This window comes from Nyctibius grandis, chromosome 1 (assembly GCF_013368605.1).
Source record: "Nyctibius grandis isolate bNycGra1 chromosome 1, bNycGra1.pri, whole genome shotgun sequence".
NCBI lineage: Eukaryota > Metazoa > Chordata > Aves > Nyctibiiformes > Nyctibiidae > Nyctibius > Nyctibius grandis.
In genome coordinates, this window is record NC_090658.1 from 105,345,933 (window position 1) to 105,362,527 (window position 16,595).

At 37.6% G+C, this 16,595-nt stretch overlaps 1 protein-coding gene across 6 annotated transcripts in view; it reads right to left on the bottom strand.

Moving 5' to 3' along the window:
• Window positions 1–1,554: 1,554 nt before the first annotated feature.
• MLIP (muscular LMNA interacting protein) overlaps window positions 1,555–16,595 on the bottom strand; it is a 123,387-nt gene continuing 108,346 nt past the window's right edge. For all 6 annotated transcript variants that reach the window (XM_068398871.1, XM_068398848.1, XM_068398863.1 and 3 more), the window contains 3 exons: window positions 12,051–12,104; window positions 3,876–3,910; window positions 1,555–1,895 (listed from right to left, as the gene is read on the bottom strand). In XM_068398871.1, the coding sequence (XP_068254972.1) occupies window positions 3,884–3,910; window positions 12,051–12,104 (81 nt within the window). In that variant the 3' untranslated portion in view covers window positions 1,555–1,895; window positions 3,876–3,883. The remainder of the gene's footprint in view (window positions 1,896–3,875; window positions 3,911–12,050; window positions 12,105–16,595) is intronic.

The window sequence follows — 16,595 nt, forward strand, 5'->3', positions numbered from 1 at the left end:
GGATTCCTCTTTTGTCCTTCCTAAATTCCAGCAGTTCTTTCTCTTGCTTGTGTTCCTTCCACCTATAGGCTTCAGTATATCACCTGGGTTTATTTAAACCTAAACCATACACGTGAATAATTCTCTTGGCTAGACATGCTAGATGGGATTAGGGCTTTACAGAAATGAAATTCAAGAGAAAAAGAAAGTTGGGTTTAGAACAAATTCAGAACAAAGCAAATGCTTTGAAAAAATGGGCAGGAAAACTTACTAAGACTTTTGAAAATCACACAGATCACACTAGTTCTAAATATGAATTTTGCCCACTTCAGTGCTCTACTGAAAAGAAGAAATACTATTAGGTCCTTGGTGGGTAGACCTATTACACCTTGTACAATATTTATAACACATTTATAGCTATAGATGTGCTTATATGTATTATTTTATATTTTTTTTTTAATTTTCAAACTTTTTTGTTATATTGACCTATATGTGTTGATTTCTGTCCCCAGAAACTCTCTCTTGAACTCACAGAACTGCTTTTCTCAATTTTTTTTCACCATCTGGTTAAAGGGTGTGCTGTCCACAAGATGTACACACTTAACTTTTATTATTTTTCCATTGAGAAAAGAAACTAATATAAAAAAAACTTCATGTGGCTATCAATCTGTTCATGACATTCTGAAGGACGTGTGTGCTCCTATATAAAGGGAAAAGTGTATAGTTTACCTACATAGAGAGACTCACTGATTGCTGGAATTCTCTTCTATTTTCATAGTTCCATAGTTCAATAGTTTAAATGCAGGCTGGATTGAAATTACACCAGGTCCAATACTGCAAGAGGCTGAGTAGTGTAAGGACTATTCCATTTAAGCTGGTTTTAATTTTAATGTTTTAACTGATGATAATATTTTATAAATTAGTTCATCGCATTAATTTTAATGAAAGCAGCAGCAATTCTCATTAAAATATTAATCTTAACCACAAGTCAGTGCAGTGTGTCAGGAGGTAAAATGCTCCTGCACACCAGGACAAGGCTGTGATGCAAAGGTCCTGAACATATATGTACCTATGGGGTGATTTGGGGTTCAAAGGATCAAGGGATCAGGGAGAAGGCAGTTGGCTCGTGCAAGCATAGACAGTCACCTTCCTTAGACTTTTATAATGAATTTTGGAAGCAAATCGTTTAAGATCCAGGCTCAGGTAACATTCAGCCTGTGGGAGCAGCAGAGGGTCAAAAAAACAGCATCATAAACTGGAGAGGAGAGTGGTGACTCCCCCAGGTAATTCTGCCTGCACTCATCTGCTGGCATGGATGCTGCCTGGCCAAAAGGGCTATGAATATTGCATGGCAGGGAAGAATCACTGTGCACGCTGATTGCTGTGGGTGCTGACATAAATGTGAATAATTCCTGGAGTATTTCACAAAACCTAAGTGTCTGTGTGGTGGCAAAATGTGACCCAGGTTAAGAGTGTGGGAGCACTCCTTTCCCAAAGATGCTGGCGTTTGTTCTCAGCTATTTGAAATATGTGGAGCTAGATTTACAGGATTAAAAATAAGAATCACAACAAACATTTTGCAACAAAAATACAACTTTATTTAATTTCAACATTTATATTATTTCTAAAGAAAATATGCTGTGTTATATTGGGCAACTCTTAAATCAGCAAGCACTTCAAGAAACGGTATTTCAATATGGCACATTCATATATGTATCTCTGGGGTTAATTATGCTAGTACATAAGATTATCTCTTGAAAGAATATTTGATTGTTATTACTGCTTTGCAATTAGCATGCTGGAAGCAATTTTTTTTAAATGGTGCTTTAAATAACATTTGTGCTGTGGATTCCTTCTCAGAATAGAAAGAGGCCTCAAAATAGTCTACTGTTTTAGCTCTTGATCCTAAGTCACGGCTGCAAAAGAAGAGTTTTCGCATGAACACAAGTTGTCAAAAATACAGATTAGTAAACTGTATAACATGAACTGAGGTCACTTATTTTTCTTTATTTATACAACCTGGTGATCTGGCTAACAAATATAACTCATAGTTTCACAGAAAAAAAAAAAAGCCCTAAAGATATATTCAGCCACCTCGTTTGTGCTATAGCCATGGGAGAAGACGACAGCTGGCAGACCAAACCTATCTTGTCAGATGCTTGCCTGTCTTTGCAGCAGCCTGGGGTAAACAGCTTTAGCACTTAAATTTCCACATAGCTGCAACTGTCTAAATTATAAACTAAATCTCTCTCCCTGAAATTTAGGCTCATGTCTTTTTCTCCTACTCTCAGGAAGGACGGAGAAGTGACTAATATCCCTTTATAACAGTCCAGTATGAAGAGATATGAACTGCTGTGCGTCTACTCTGTCCTTATTTCTTTTCTTCTGTGTGAAGACAATGAAACCTTTACATCTTTTCTAAATCTCCTATTTGTTTCTCATGAGTAATTACCACCACCACATTATAAGCACTCCCCTCAACACCTCCCTGGAATGGCATTTTTCATAAGAGCATCTCCTCTCCAACACAGATTAAATTTGTGGTCCTTGTAATCCTCAGGTTCTCTCCTGCAGTATTACTGTCATTCCTTTTCTGTCTGTGCTTTTCATATTTCTTTGTATTTGTCTTCAATGAATTTTGCTCGATGCTTGCAAGTCCTCCCAAATGGGCATTATCTGTAAATTTGGTAAGCTTATAGTCCATATGATTGAGCATGTAGTTAATGGCAATGTTTTATAGTGCTAGAGCTTGAAGATGGCATTGTGGAAGCCTGTGTGAGATGTTCTCCCACTTCGGCAGCAAATGACTGTTCTCAGAGTCCAGCTTTCCAATCAGTTGCACATCTACCTTATGTGAATTTAATTTAGTCCGTACCTTCTTTTCTTGCTTATGAATGTGATGTGGGACTCTGTCAAAGATACGCTGTATCAAACACATCCCCTATATCTGTTTTGATGTCAAAGAAGGAAATAAGATCAACTTGATAAGATTTATTTCTGACATGTCCCTGTGCAAGTCCTCTTATCTCCTTAGTGTTCTCTAGATGCCTTCAAATGGGTTGTTTAATACTTTGTTCCAGTGTCTTGGAAATGTTATTAGGTCTGACTTCTCTGTAATTCTTTTGATTTTCCTTTCCTCCTTTGTTAGATATGACATTGTGTTTGTCTTTCTCCAGTTTTCTGGGAACTTACTCATCCTGCTAATCACTAGTGTTTGAGAAATTGCTTTGGTTAAGTATTTTAAGGGTAAGTTTCATTAGGCTGTGCCATCCTGCAGGTGTTCTTTTCCTTTTCTCTCCATGATCCTACTCCCAAATTCTTAATAATAACTGAAATAAACTTTTAGTCATAATTAACCTTTTTTTGTGAAGACTGAAACAAAAAAAAAAGACATTGAACATTTTGGCCTTTTCTATACCACCTATTTGCTGACCTCCCTTGTTAAGTACTACATGATATCTGCTCTCAAGCATAGCCCATTATTTGCAATATAGTATTGTTTTACTCTGGTAAACCATTCATTTCAATGGCACTATGTGGTTATGCACTCAAATATAAAATAATATTCATCTTATTTCAATGACATTACTTCACAATCTAATTCCAGACCATACCTCAATTTCTTCCAACTGTTTGATTGCCTTCCACTTAAAATAAATTTAGTTGTGACTTTATTCTGTGATGCTAAGAAGTGGAATTATTCTGCATTGGCAATTATTAATAGAAAATCATTCACCAAACATAGCCAGCGTATTATCCAAACACTAAATTGTACAGCTAAACCATCCTATCATATTTTTAAACAAAACCATAAAAATTTGTTAAAGTGACACTAACAAAGTAGTTATATATTCAAAGTGTGACTGTAATCAAGTCAGAAAAATAGTAATACTGACCATCATAGCTAAACAGAACCTCTTTCATTGGCAACCTGTAGGAAAAAAAGGGAAATAAAAGGTGGAGAGGAAAATAAATACTGCAGTATGTTAAGCAGGCACAGTTTTACAAACCAGTGGACAACTTCATACAGCACTTTGTCTTTTAAAAACATTGTTTTCCTGCAATTTATAACTATGCTGACTGAACTGGGGATGATTTTTCATGCACTGACATGTTTGAGGAAGTATACTGCACATAGCAAATTTCAACAGACAAGCATCACCTTGTCTAGATGCACGTTAGAGGACATTTCAGACTCATGTTGGGTTTCCACTTCCTTTTTGGACCATAACCTGGGAGGACAGAGTGTGTGGCCAACCTTGCATTCACATGACATGAATGTTGTTTTCCTCCATCTTAGCAAGGCTTTTGACACCATCTCCTACGGTAACCTGGTACCCTAACCAAGAAGAAGGGTGGACTACAGAATGGATGAATACCTGGCTGGACCACTGGTCTAAAAAGATAGTAGTCAACAGTTCAAAGTCTCTGTTCCAGATGGCATTTCAGAGGATGCTAGGGTGACATCTCCATCGAGGACCTGCATGGTAGGAGCGTCTACATGTTCAGGAGGTCTGTGGATGTTACTAACTTAGAGGAGAGGGAGAGACTGATATGCTGAGTGTACAGCTCCCATCCTAGAGGGCTTTGCCAGACTGGAGGAATGGGCTAGCAGGAGATTTGTAAATATTTGCAAATACAAAATCCTACATCTGGTGGGGGACAAGGCAGGGTGGAGGAAGTGAGCAACTTCATGCAACCATACAGGTCAGTGACTGACTGGCTGGGTAGCAGCTCTGCAGAGAAGGACCTGAGGTCTGGTTGACATCAAACTGAACATGGATCAGTCCACCCTTGTTGTGATGAAGGATAACCTCATATACAGTTGCATTAATTAGAGCATAGACAATAGATTGAGGGAAGTTATTATTCCTCTCTGCTGGGTGCTAGTGAGGCTGCTTCTGGAACATAGTTTCCATTTTTGAGCCCTCCCAATAGAAAAGGTCATCAAACAAACAGAAGAAACCCAATGGAGGACCATCAGGATGGTTGCAAGCATATCTTAATTTCTGGGAAAGACATATGACATAGGAGGGGAGGCTACAGGGCTTGTTTAACATGAATAGTAGGCTGAGGGATATCTATTTTCCCTCTCCAGATATTTAAGCGGGTTTTATAGACAGCTCAGGTTTCCATGGTGAAAGGAAAGGAGGCAACAAGTGGGGAAATTTCAACTAGCCATAACGAAAAATATTTTTTATTGTAAGAGTGGTCAAACACTATAACTAACTTCTGTCTGATTCTGTGATCCTAATTACTTATGCATTACTTAAGTATTGAATAATAAGAAAAAAGCCTTCTTCAAACTACAGCTTTGTTCTGACTACCTATTCAGAGAAAGGTCTTTTCCTCTAAAACTATTACCCAGTACTCCTGCCATTATTTAAAGGGGACGAAATACAACAGCTGTTTCCTAAAGTCAAAAAATAAATCGATTGAAATGGCAGTTTAAATGACATACTGACATTTCATACTTTCTCTGTATCACATTTATATTACTACCTTTTCAGACTTTTTGATGTAAATTTACCATATAAGTAATAAATTTACAGGAGTTCTTTTTTATAGTGATCACATTAGAAATAAAATCCCATAAATGTATAAAATGCTTTTTCCTTGTTAATGCATGGTGATCTGATATACCCTTTCATGTCAGTAGGCTGTAACTGAAACTTTTTACTTAAAACAAGGAGATATCATTGAAGCTGGCCAAAAATATTGCCCAGGTACCTGTTGCAAGTATAAATTTCCTGCTGTACATACAAAGTATTAAAAATTAAAAAATTTAAAGCATTGTTAAAGCATAAAGTAAACAGAAAGTATCTCTGCTGATATTTAAAGGTTTTATTTGAGAATTTACAAATGTGCATTGTTTGGACCTACCTTTCTGTTTATAAATGCCAGAAGACTGCAGTTTACTGTTCCCTTTTAGTGGCCCATTTATTTAGGAGGTTGAAGAATTTGTCACAGCTAACACCTGAAATTTTATTCCTTTAGTAAAAGCAGCAGTTATTCCTACTTTTAATGCTCATTTGCAGGGTCATTGAATTTTCAGTTAAATTAACTGTTATGATGATATGGAGAGAGCCTAGGGCTGCAGTCCTTGGCTTAGTCAAAATAAACTAGGGGGGTGAGACTATCCCTTTGAGAGGTACTGTTCGTTTTGTTACAAAATATTTTTGAAGATCACATGTCAAGTGAGAACAAGTCTCATTTTCGGGGTAAGTGACATCAAAGGATTTTCCAATTTGCATCACCCGAGAGCTTTTTTAATATGTATTGCTGTAGCTCTCGGCCTTATTTGCTGTCTTAATCTCTATGGTTAGTCTCTGTGCAGCATTATTTATTAATTGCCTAATGGCCCCTACTTCATTAGGTAATTCATAAACTCTGCAAATCAGCAGTGCTGCAAAGACCACTCTGAGCCCCCATTCCAGGTGTGGGAAGAGAAGAGATGCTGACTGTGTGACAGTGTAACACACGCATGCTCTGCAGCCTGGCTAGCTACGGAGCTGGCAGCAATGCTCTGCCATACTGGTGTATACCAGCTCTCCACTATCTGGAGGATAGGGCTGTAATTTTATGCTAGACTGAAAGTAAAAAGTGAATAGTGCATCCACGATCTGAGAGATGGAGAGCCCATGTTTGTGTCTCCAAGGAAAGCACAAGGAGCAATGCAGACTTTTGCCCCAGTATGTCTGCATGCAGGGGAGGACATGTCCCAGCATCAAATGGAAGAAGAAAGTGCTTGAACAAAGGAGCTGACATTTGAGTAGGAGTTGCTTCTGATACAGTTCCCTCTAGTTTCGTTAGGTATCTACCGTACCCCTGTCCTTGCTTTGACAGGGATCTTCTTTACAAGTTGAATAGGCATTGAACAGTATGTGAGAGCTGGATCGTTACAGAACACTCCACCACCAGCAGCAGCCTCCCTTAGGCTGTTAGGATAACCTGGAGGAGAAGGCAGCTTGTACCCTGCCCTCTTACCTTCCCACCAGAGACAGGGAAGGGCAGGCCCCCGTTATGGGCACAGCCCACTCTCATCCATCCCTGCTTCATAGTGATCATGATGTCAAGAAACTTTGTGGGGGGATTTTTGTAAGCTCTGGGATTTTCTTTGTAAATCCAGGGTACAATGACAGTATTTTCAACTGGAAGAAGATCGCTCTGCTCTGATGATGCCCTCTGGGTTGGAGCTTTGGTCTAACGTAAAACACCTTACATAAATTCTTTAGTACAAAGAGTCTTTCATAAAATGGGTGTATTTTCTTCTTATATGTAGAACCTATCAATGATTAATACTGATGTTGACCTCTGACCAGGAACTCCCCTTGAGTAAATAAAGATTAAGAGCAATGTATAACAGAACTTTGGACCTTATTGACATTTTCATAAAATTTCAAATTTCAAGAACTTTTGCTATTAAAGTTGTTTAAAGTGGAGCAGGGCAGATCAATTGTTTCCCCTTGTAAAAAAAAAAAAAGGAGCTTCTTGTACTAAAACTCTCACAAGTTTGCACAAAAGACAGTCAGTGAAACGTTGTCACTACTGCAGTCAACGGAATCAGCTTTTTTTCATGGGGTCTTTTTATGAATGTTGACCTTACAGATGCTATTATTATCTCAAATAATTATTGCAGATCTTTCAGGAATAACTAACAGTTAAGACAGAGTAACAGCTGCAGTAAAAGATTACATGAAGCTAAAGCAATTTTATAATAGACTTGGGATTTTGCAAGTCTTATATGAATAAGGGTAGTGAGTACATACTTTTAGCACCTGCATGCAATGTCTTTTTGTGACTGTACAGGCACATATGCCCCATGTTCTCTCTAAAGATTCTGACTCAGTACAATTCTGAGAATGATTATAACATCATTCACACATCATAACTTAGGCAAACACTAGGTTTACTTGAAAGGAAGACAGTAGGTATCAGAAATTACTGGTATATCTCTTGGTTAAGTTTTAAAGGAGTATCCTTCAGATCTCCAACTAAAAATCACTGGTTGTAGAGAAGGATTTTGCAAGGAGGAGAATGTCCCTTATTTGTTTTCCTGCTTTCACAGGGAAGTGACAAATCTGATTTGCTTCATGCTGTTACAGAATGAAGCTAAAGTTGCATGAAGGATAGAATGCTGTTCTTCCGAACACAAGGGCAACCCTTTTTTTTTTTCCCCAGTGAATACTTAGCTTTGAGGAAAACAATATGAATTACTAAGTAGAAACTAGCAGCACCTTCCCTTCTTGCCCTTTCTCACTCCTTCCTAAAGGTCAAGCAGGTGCTTATGTTTCACAGAGCATCTGCCCACCGATTCTTTTTTGGAATTGCATAAATCTCACTGACTTTCTCTCACCGTGTTTTTAGCTCTGAGGGAGGAAGATTGCAGGAAAAGAAGTTAAGTATGAGTCTATATGTAATTTTAGATAAAGAAGAGCATTTTGATGAGAGCAGAGACTATAGGACAGAGTTATAAGGTTCTTATTACAGCAGTAAGGGTAATGTTGGGCTTATAACTTGACAGAATTTTTCCTACTCAATTCAGCATCCAAACAGGACTTCACTGGTAAAAAGGACATTTTAAATTAGGTGGAGACTTGTGGGTTATGTAAACTCATAAAGTGTAAATTCAGTATCAACAGTTCCTAGAGTGAAGATAAGTTCCTAAATAAGATGGAACAATACAGGTGCCTGAAAGATGTTGTGATTTTAAAAGTCATCAACCAAGGCCTACCTTGTTGTTTTCACTTCACTGAAAAGGGAAAGCAGCGTAACACACGATTTTGAAGAACCAACCACATAAAAGAGAGAATTGTGGAAATATGGTGGTTCTTCAGAGACAGCTGAACAACAACATATCTCAAAGAAGCCACCACCTTCAGGACAGCTAAGAAGAGTGCTCCAGATATTTTTAGCTACTCCTGGCTCTGTGTTGCTCTCCTGTCTGTCTCCAAGATAGCAAGATAGTTGATATCCTTCTGGGTATCAGTGCTGTATACTGCTGTCTCCAGCAATAGATCTCAAGGGAAATGGATGCCTTTGTTCAGTCATTCTTGATTGAGAATGAGCAAAGGGGGTCATCTCTAGATGTATTTGTGCCTTCTCTGCCACATCCTAAACATGGAAAGACATTGCTCAGTTTCAACATGGCCAGCATGGTGTCCCCTGGTCACCTTCTCCTGATAAAAATGAGATTAAAAATTGGGGAAAAAATTTAGATAACATGTCCTGAACAACTACTTTGAAAAGTTCATTGGAGATGACTTTCTTAGATTTGTAATAGAGAAAACAGAAAATGTGGATCTCTTGACAGTATTTCCTGATCAGCTGGCGGTGAGCCTGACACAATTCTTCCTGCTGTATCTACATGTGGACTGGAGTACACATGTATAGTCATAGTTAGTTACAAAATACACATTAGTGACAGGCCCCAGGGAACCAGCACAAGTACTCAGCTTGCTCAGCAGTACCAAATGGTATCTGATGCTTTTTTTTAATTTTAAAGCTAACTGTTTGCCTCCAGCTACCATTATTGTAAGTGTTGAACAGATTACAGCCCAGATAAATCTTCTTTCAAATTGATTTTCTTTGGTCTTTATAAATGCAACCACAATTTCATCAGTGATCATTCTACAGGTCATGGTACAAATGTTCCAACTGTTGGAGTACAGTTAAGCTTTTTAATAAATTGGTTGATAGAAATTCTGTTCAAAGTGTTTGTTTAAAATACAAAGGAACTTTTAGAAGACAGTGCTATATATTTTATCTGCCTTGGAACAGACCAAGTTGGCCTCTAACAAAAGGAATTTTGCACTTTTGTTGTTATTGTCAATTCGGAAGATGTTACAGCCTCATGTTTTCAAGAATATCTCGGTCACGGTAGTCTGACTTTACTATGTCAGTACAAGATGTTTCACTTTTTGAACTGATCTTAACAATGCATTGGTTAAATTATGTGTCTTGTTTCTTAAGACAGTTACCTTCGAAAAGATCTGTCTTTCCATTAGATCTACAGAGCTCTCCATCAACATGTAAATTGTAAAGAAGAAGGACGAGAGATGGGGATCAAGCTGTTTGCTTTCCTCTATCTTATTTTCAAATACAGGAAAATCAGCTGCATCATCAGAGGCTGCATATATATATACACACATACATACATGCATACATACATATAAATATACACACTTATAAAAATAAACATATGTACATATAAGTGTGTGTGTATATACACACTTCAGAGTGCCTGATGTGGTGCCAATCTGTTTCATCTCAACAATGAATTTATCCTCAGAACTTTTCAGTCCCTCTCACCACCATATAATGAAATACCTTTACTTCAATAATATTTCAGAACCTTTACAGGTGAGATGGAAAAAAGCAACCTATATGAGAAGCTCAGCAAGGTATTTGTTGTCTAACTTCATTTTGTGAAGATGTCTTGGGATATTCCTTTGGATAGATCCACAGCAGAAACCATAACAACTGCTTTCGAGAGAACCAAGAAGTGTCTCCTGGGAGGCAGAGGAAAGGGGATTGATGGTGTAGAAACAAGCAGAAACGTCAAAGGCAAGGAAAAAGGGAGGAGGCTGGAAGGCTGTGATGAAGATTCAAACAAAAAGAGATATGAAGTAGCTCTAAGTCCCTGACTCCCTGTACAGAGAGGCCAGGGATGCACATGAGAATAAGAGGCTACGCTCATGTCTCTCATACTCCTGGTGTAGAATAGCAGTCCGTTGAGCCACCCAACAAACGAGATGTCTATCTTTTATTTTTTCTTTCTTTTACTTTTCTTAACTTTTTTTTTTTCAGTGGAAACAGAGATAAACTGTGCAAACTCAGAATTCAGGCAAACCCTCTGCTTCCAGCATGTGAAGGGCTTAACCTCAAAACTCCCTCAATATTTTTCAAAACAAGAAAGTTACTCATTTGGTAGCAATTATTGGCAAACATCCATTTCATTTATTTAAATGCTCATTTCGCTGCTTTTAGCAAGACTAGAATCTAATTGTAAAATAATAAATTAAAAATAAACCGTGTTACAAAAATGTAATTATCACTCTTATCTATATTGTTACACTCATCAAAAAACTTGTGAAATAATTATGAGCATGCACCTGGTAACCAAAAGAGGTCTCAGTAGTAAAAAATTCATTCTTGTGTCATAAATGTACTCAGACTGCTATTATTGGTAGTAAGTTATGCCTTCTTATGTGAATTTATAAAATAATGTTGAAAATGTCCTTTAATTAAAGATATTCTATTACATTCCAAAGACTACAGTAAAGAATATGACAGTTAATTAAATTACATATGTGTATTTCAACACTGAGGCTATAATTCAGCTCCATGTTCATGACCTTGTTGGAAAAAAAGACTTGTCTGTGCCAGCAGAACCTTTTTAATTTTTCTATTCTCTGTCTCAAGAGGAAATTGATGATGTGTAGCAGATAGCTTCAGCTCTCACTGAATGAATTATCTAGGATGGTAAACACTATGGTCCTAGAGTTTAAATATGTAAAAGTAGTAGTGAATTGGCCACTGAATTTAGACTTGAAGAAAATTTGTGTCCTTCTTCAAAGTCAAATAAAACTGGCACTGAATTTTGATACTGGGCAAACTTTCATTATGTGTTGTTTTATGTTTTCTTTACAGTCCTTTACAGAATTTCAATAACTAATAATCCTAAATTCTTCTGGTAGTTGTTATATCTGTCATTTAAAACAGAAGTTATACCAGTGAATTCAAATTGTGGAATACGTGATTTAAATGGGGCTGTCTGCATAATTTAACAAGTCCTGCTTGCTAACATCCCAACAGCACATATCAGGAACCTGAAGTGTAAATGTTAGTGTTACTCCAAATTCACATAAGCAACACAGTCTGCAAAACAACTCTGTTTTTTTTTCTTCATTAGTCATTAAGAATAATTAATGCTTATCTAGTCCATGCACTGGACAAAGCAGATTTGGGAGCTCAGCACATTTTTTTCTCATCAACTCTACACAAGCTACATAAATAAAAGATAAAGCTAGCATGCAAATTCTTAAACCCATTAAATGTCAACTGGTTACCTCTTTAGAGCTGAGTGTTTCATTTTCTGGAATAGGCACTATGGGATGACTGGGCTGCCGCGCCAAGATGTCACAGGTTGGAGAGAGCATGAGGTTAAAAAAGGAAAAAGAAATCTGTTATCAGTTCAATTTCTGTATAAAATATCACTAAAGTTTAATAATGAACGCCAATACCCTCAGTCATGCAAAGGATAGCAGGGCAATGAGATCCCATTTGAGTTCAACAGGCTCCCTGCTGAACAGGCTCTCTCTTACTACTCCTTGTCTGTGTGAAAATCTATTTCAAGGTGTGGCCTGTTTTCTGTTATATCATGATCCGATAATTAAAAGGGTGGGGAAGGGATAAATCACTTTCCAATTTGAAAGAGGCATCTCAAGTAAAAATCACAGCAAGGACACCTGCCTTGTAATACATTTAGTATGAAAAGCACATAAAGTTATTTAAAGATGCAGCTGTCTTTCTGTCATTCTGAGTATCTTCTTAAATCTCCTCCAAAAGAGCTCTCCTGAATCTTAAATTTCATAGATATAAATCATACAAGAATTTAACTAAAAAATGCTGTATAACAGTAATTAGTATGTGCAGAAAGGAGTTTTAGGTCTCAGTAATTTTCCAGTGTTTTGAGTATTGTATGATTTGTGTCTCAGTAATGAAGTTTGATGAATGTCACTCAAGTGAAGAACCATACCAATTTCAATAAGATTTTAATTAGAACACTGGTAAATAGACAAACTGGAGCTTGTAAAGGCAATGTTAAGATCATAAACTTGTGAGGTTTTCCTATACAATGATACAGAGACATCCTCTTTAGAGTGAAGCCTGCTGAAAGTATTGGGGTTTGGGTATTTTAGGATTGTACAAAAACAAGGTTGGAAGAAGCCTGCTATTTTCAGTATATCAAACACATTACTTTGTTTTGGTATTTAGATCACACAGTAAATTAACAAATAATGTGTTGCTTAAAAAAAAGTTGCTCTTGCCCTAAGAAAATTAATTTTGAAACTGTGCTTTCTGAGAAGCAAAACTGATCTGCTAAACTGTCCCTATAGAGAAAGGATATTGAAGTGGAATATACTCTAATTTTCCATAATTACATTATGGATCTGCTATGTATTGCACTCTCGCTTTGTAAATTTGCCCTGATTCATTTACCGAGAAGCAGGAATCAACTCCAGCAACAACAGCAGCAGTTACAGAAGCTTTGAAACATTTAACCTTTTTTCTTTTCCCCCCCAAAAATGAAAAGTTAATAACTTTAGGCAATAAGTTTGTTTACTTATTCAGTAAATTTAGACAAGGGAATAATTTTAGGCAAAGGAAGTGTAAGGAAGGGGTAAGGAGTCTAGATCCTCCCAGTGGCAACATCCCTCCTTCTGCCACACACCTGGCTCCCGATTTCAGCCAGCACAGCTGCCGAGGCAGCCCCCAGACCTTACACCACCCTGCTGCTGCAGCACAGCTCTTCACAACAGACGCAGGAGGTGTTTAATGGCCTGTGTGGGAGACAGAAGTCCTGTTTCCAAACCCAGCATCCTGAGGGTGGGCAATCCTTGATACGAAGTTTCTTGGCAAGATTATTTCATTGAAATAAACCCTAGAGTTGAGTTACCTATTGCCTCACCAGAATATGGCATCTCTGTATTCCAGGCAAAGTAAGAAGGGTCGCTCACAAATAGAAGAGGGAAAGTATTGATCATTTTCTGTTTACTTTCTGAAGTGCAGCTAAGCTCTCTGAGAAGAATTGTCCACTGTTTGCAAGAAAAAAAAGCTCCCTAGCCAGGTAGTGATCCAAGAATGTAACAGCTCTTTTTCTCAAATGGCACAGAGAGCTAATTAATGAAAAATGCACTTTTGTTGTATATCTCGTCCTGGCCTTTCTTTCTGGTGTTCATTGCCTACTATGTTAACCTGAAATGCCTCTCTGAGTCATAATTCTGCCTTACCTTGTTCCTTGAGTATGAGGTCTCAAGTCCCTCCTTAGACCTGGCAAAAGTAATGGTCTTTTTTTGTCCAAGAAATATAATTGCTTCCTTTGTTTTGATAGCATCCTTTTTTCAAACTAAAGAGACAACATGTATAACACTCTTCATAGAGAAGGAAAATTATCTGTATTTTCTGGACAGACACACATTGATTATTTTGGAGAGGCTTAATTGAAAGAAGACAAGTGAGAGGCAAACAAGGACTTCACTTATTAATAACAGGGAAACAAGTTACTACAGGCTTAAGACTTGGAGAAAAACTCAGCAATATACAGTTCTCTCTGTTTTCACAAGGCTTCTCTGACATAAAACCCCTGAAGTTATTGTAGAAGAGTCTATGTGTTCTACTAGTCAGGTGTCTGGAGACCTGATTTTGCCATGACATGGGGTCTAGTCTTAAGGAATGGCTATATTTATAAAGAACTTTAAGTAGTACTTTAGTGAATATGGAACACATAAGCCAAGTGCTGCATCATTTCTGCTGAAATAACACTTAGTCTTGCAGGTTCCTGAAAGGAGGGCATTGGGTTTTTCCTGGAATCACACAGCTCTGCGTCTGCCAGCTGCAAAGGAGCTGAGTGCCTTGGCCTAGGTGACTTCATCCTAACGAGCTGAAGGCCTGTTCCCTGTGTTATTTCCATCAAGTGTCAAAGTAATCTGAAATGTGTCAGCCTTTCTGTGGAAAAGCTCCCATGCCTGTTCTTCCAGAGTTTAACCAAGAAGCTGCAGAGTCTTATTATTTCCTCCCTGATTTTTCCTTACAAATATGATTTTTGTGTTCTTGAATGCACACCATGCCAGTCCCACAAGCAGGATGGAACTTGCTGTCCCAGTGCACTTGCTTTCTGCAGCTCCATGGGTAAGGACCAGACTCTTTTGGAAGAGAGAGTAGTTTGAATCTCCACAGGACAAGATGAGCACTGTAATCAGGTTTCTTACTGTTGGGGCAAGTACTCAAGGAGGGCATTGACATCTCCATGTTGTCTTCTCTGCATGGTGGTCAGCCCAGAGTGTTTGGAGGACACATAACAGGACAGATAGCCTACCTGATTAAACTCAGTCTTGTACATGAATCATAGTACAACTTACAGCCCTAATCACAGGGGAAAGGTACTCACAGAGCATGGTCAACTCTCTGCAAAGATGAGCTATCAACATCAGAGTACCAGACAGTCAACTTAAAAGTACCAGAATGCAAAGCAGGCAGAATGAGGTGGGATTAACCCTTCCTTACTAGACACTATGTGACTATCATCCCTCAGAGTCAAACAGGAATGTGTCCATGTCCACAAGATCTGAAGTGTGAATGTAACTCGGACTATGTACTTTTTATGGGTGTGTTGTCCTAGTGAGACCTCATCAAGTTCTGTCACTGGCAGTCTTTCATCTCCAGGTCAAAGCAGCTGGCAAGAAGCCCTATTTTCTTCTAAAAATGTAAAAGGATTGCATCTGTTGATAGTGGAAGATGACAATTTTGCTTTTATAATTTCTATTCTTGTTTCCTTTGCCAGTTACAAAATTCTGCATTACTCTTACAAGGTTAATTAATAATTCTTAACTTTTCCAGATGTCACTCAGTTTTCTGGTAATGTGACATTATCTTTATTATTTCTAAGAACAGTGAAAGCGCAAACTAGACTAATCTGCATTTGTGGCTGCAAAAATTGTACTGGGGAGAGCAGAATATCCTGACAATATATAAGTATTTGCAGCATGTAAGTTCAAAGGGAAATTATATACCTGGCCAAAATAACATCTTATATAACACCTTAGTTAGACCTTTGTTCGTTTAGCTCTGTGGAGTAATCAGCAAGATATATTTGCCTTTGAAAGGTCAGTTTATCTTTATTGTGCTATGAATCACAGCTGCCTCTGAACTAATATAAAGCTTTCTGAGGTGTTCTGAAGGTAAGACCTTCTTCATAAATCTGAGTCACTCTCTAGAGGGTCTGCAACCTTTGCTAATTGAGACACAGGTTTAAAACTCTTTGGAAACAGTGAGAGATAATGTACATAAGAAATAAGAATGTTTCAACTACAGTAACCAGAGAACATTCACATACACACTATTCTTTCAAACTACTCTGTTAAGTCTTTAATCCACTTTGAAAATAAATTAGGTACTGTAGACTCTTATGAAACATAGAGTCATTCCTTCACAATAGGAAAAATTACTAATTTCTCAAAGACTAAAAATGTTTATTTATACATGCATAACAAGCAGATTTTTTTTTGTATAAAACAATTTTATAGATAACCACTTTATCTGAGTCCAAGAACATGAAATCTCAGGTACCAGTAAATTGTAAAACACCCACAGCAGCAGAGCAAGGACTACCTTTAACTAAGGGGAGATAAATATATAATGTAAAGGGACAATTTATAATTATGATGTCTACAGTTTTTCTGAAATGACACAGTATAAAATTCATTTCGAAGATTCAGTCAGTTAAGCACCCAGTTCTTCTGCACCTTTCACCTCTCTATGAAAAGATATGTAAAGTAGAAATGGTGATCACAACAAAGACTTATAATGTGCCTTCAGCCACATATGCAATAGAA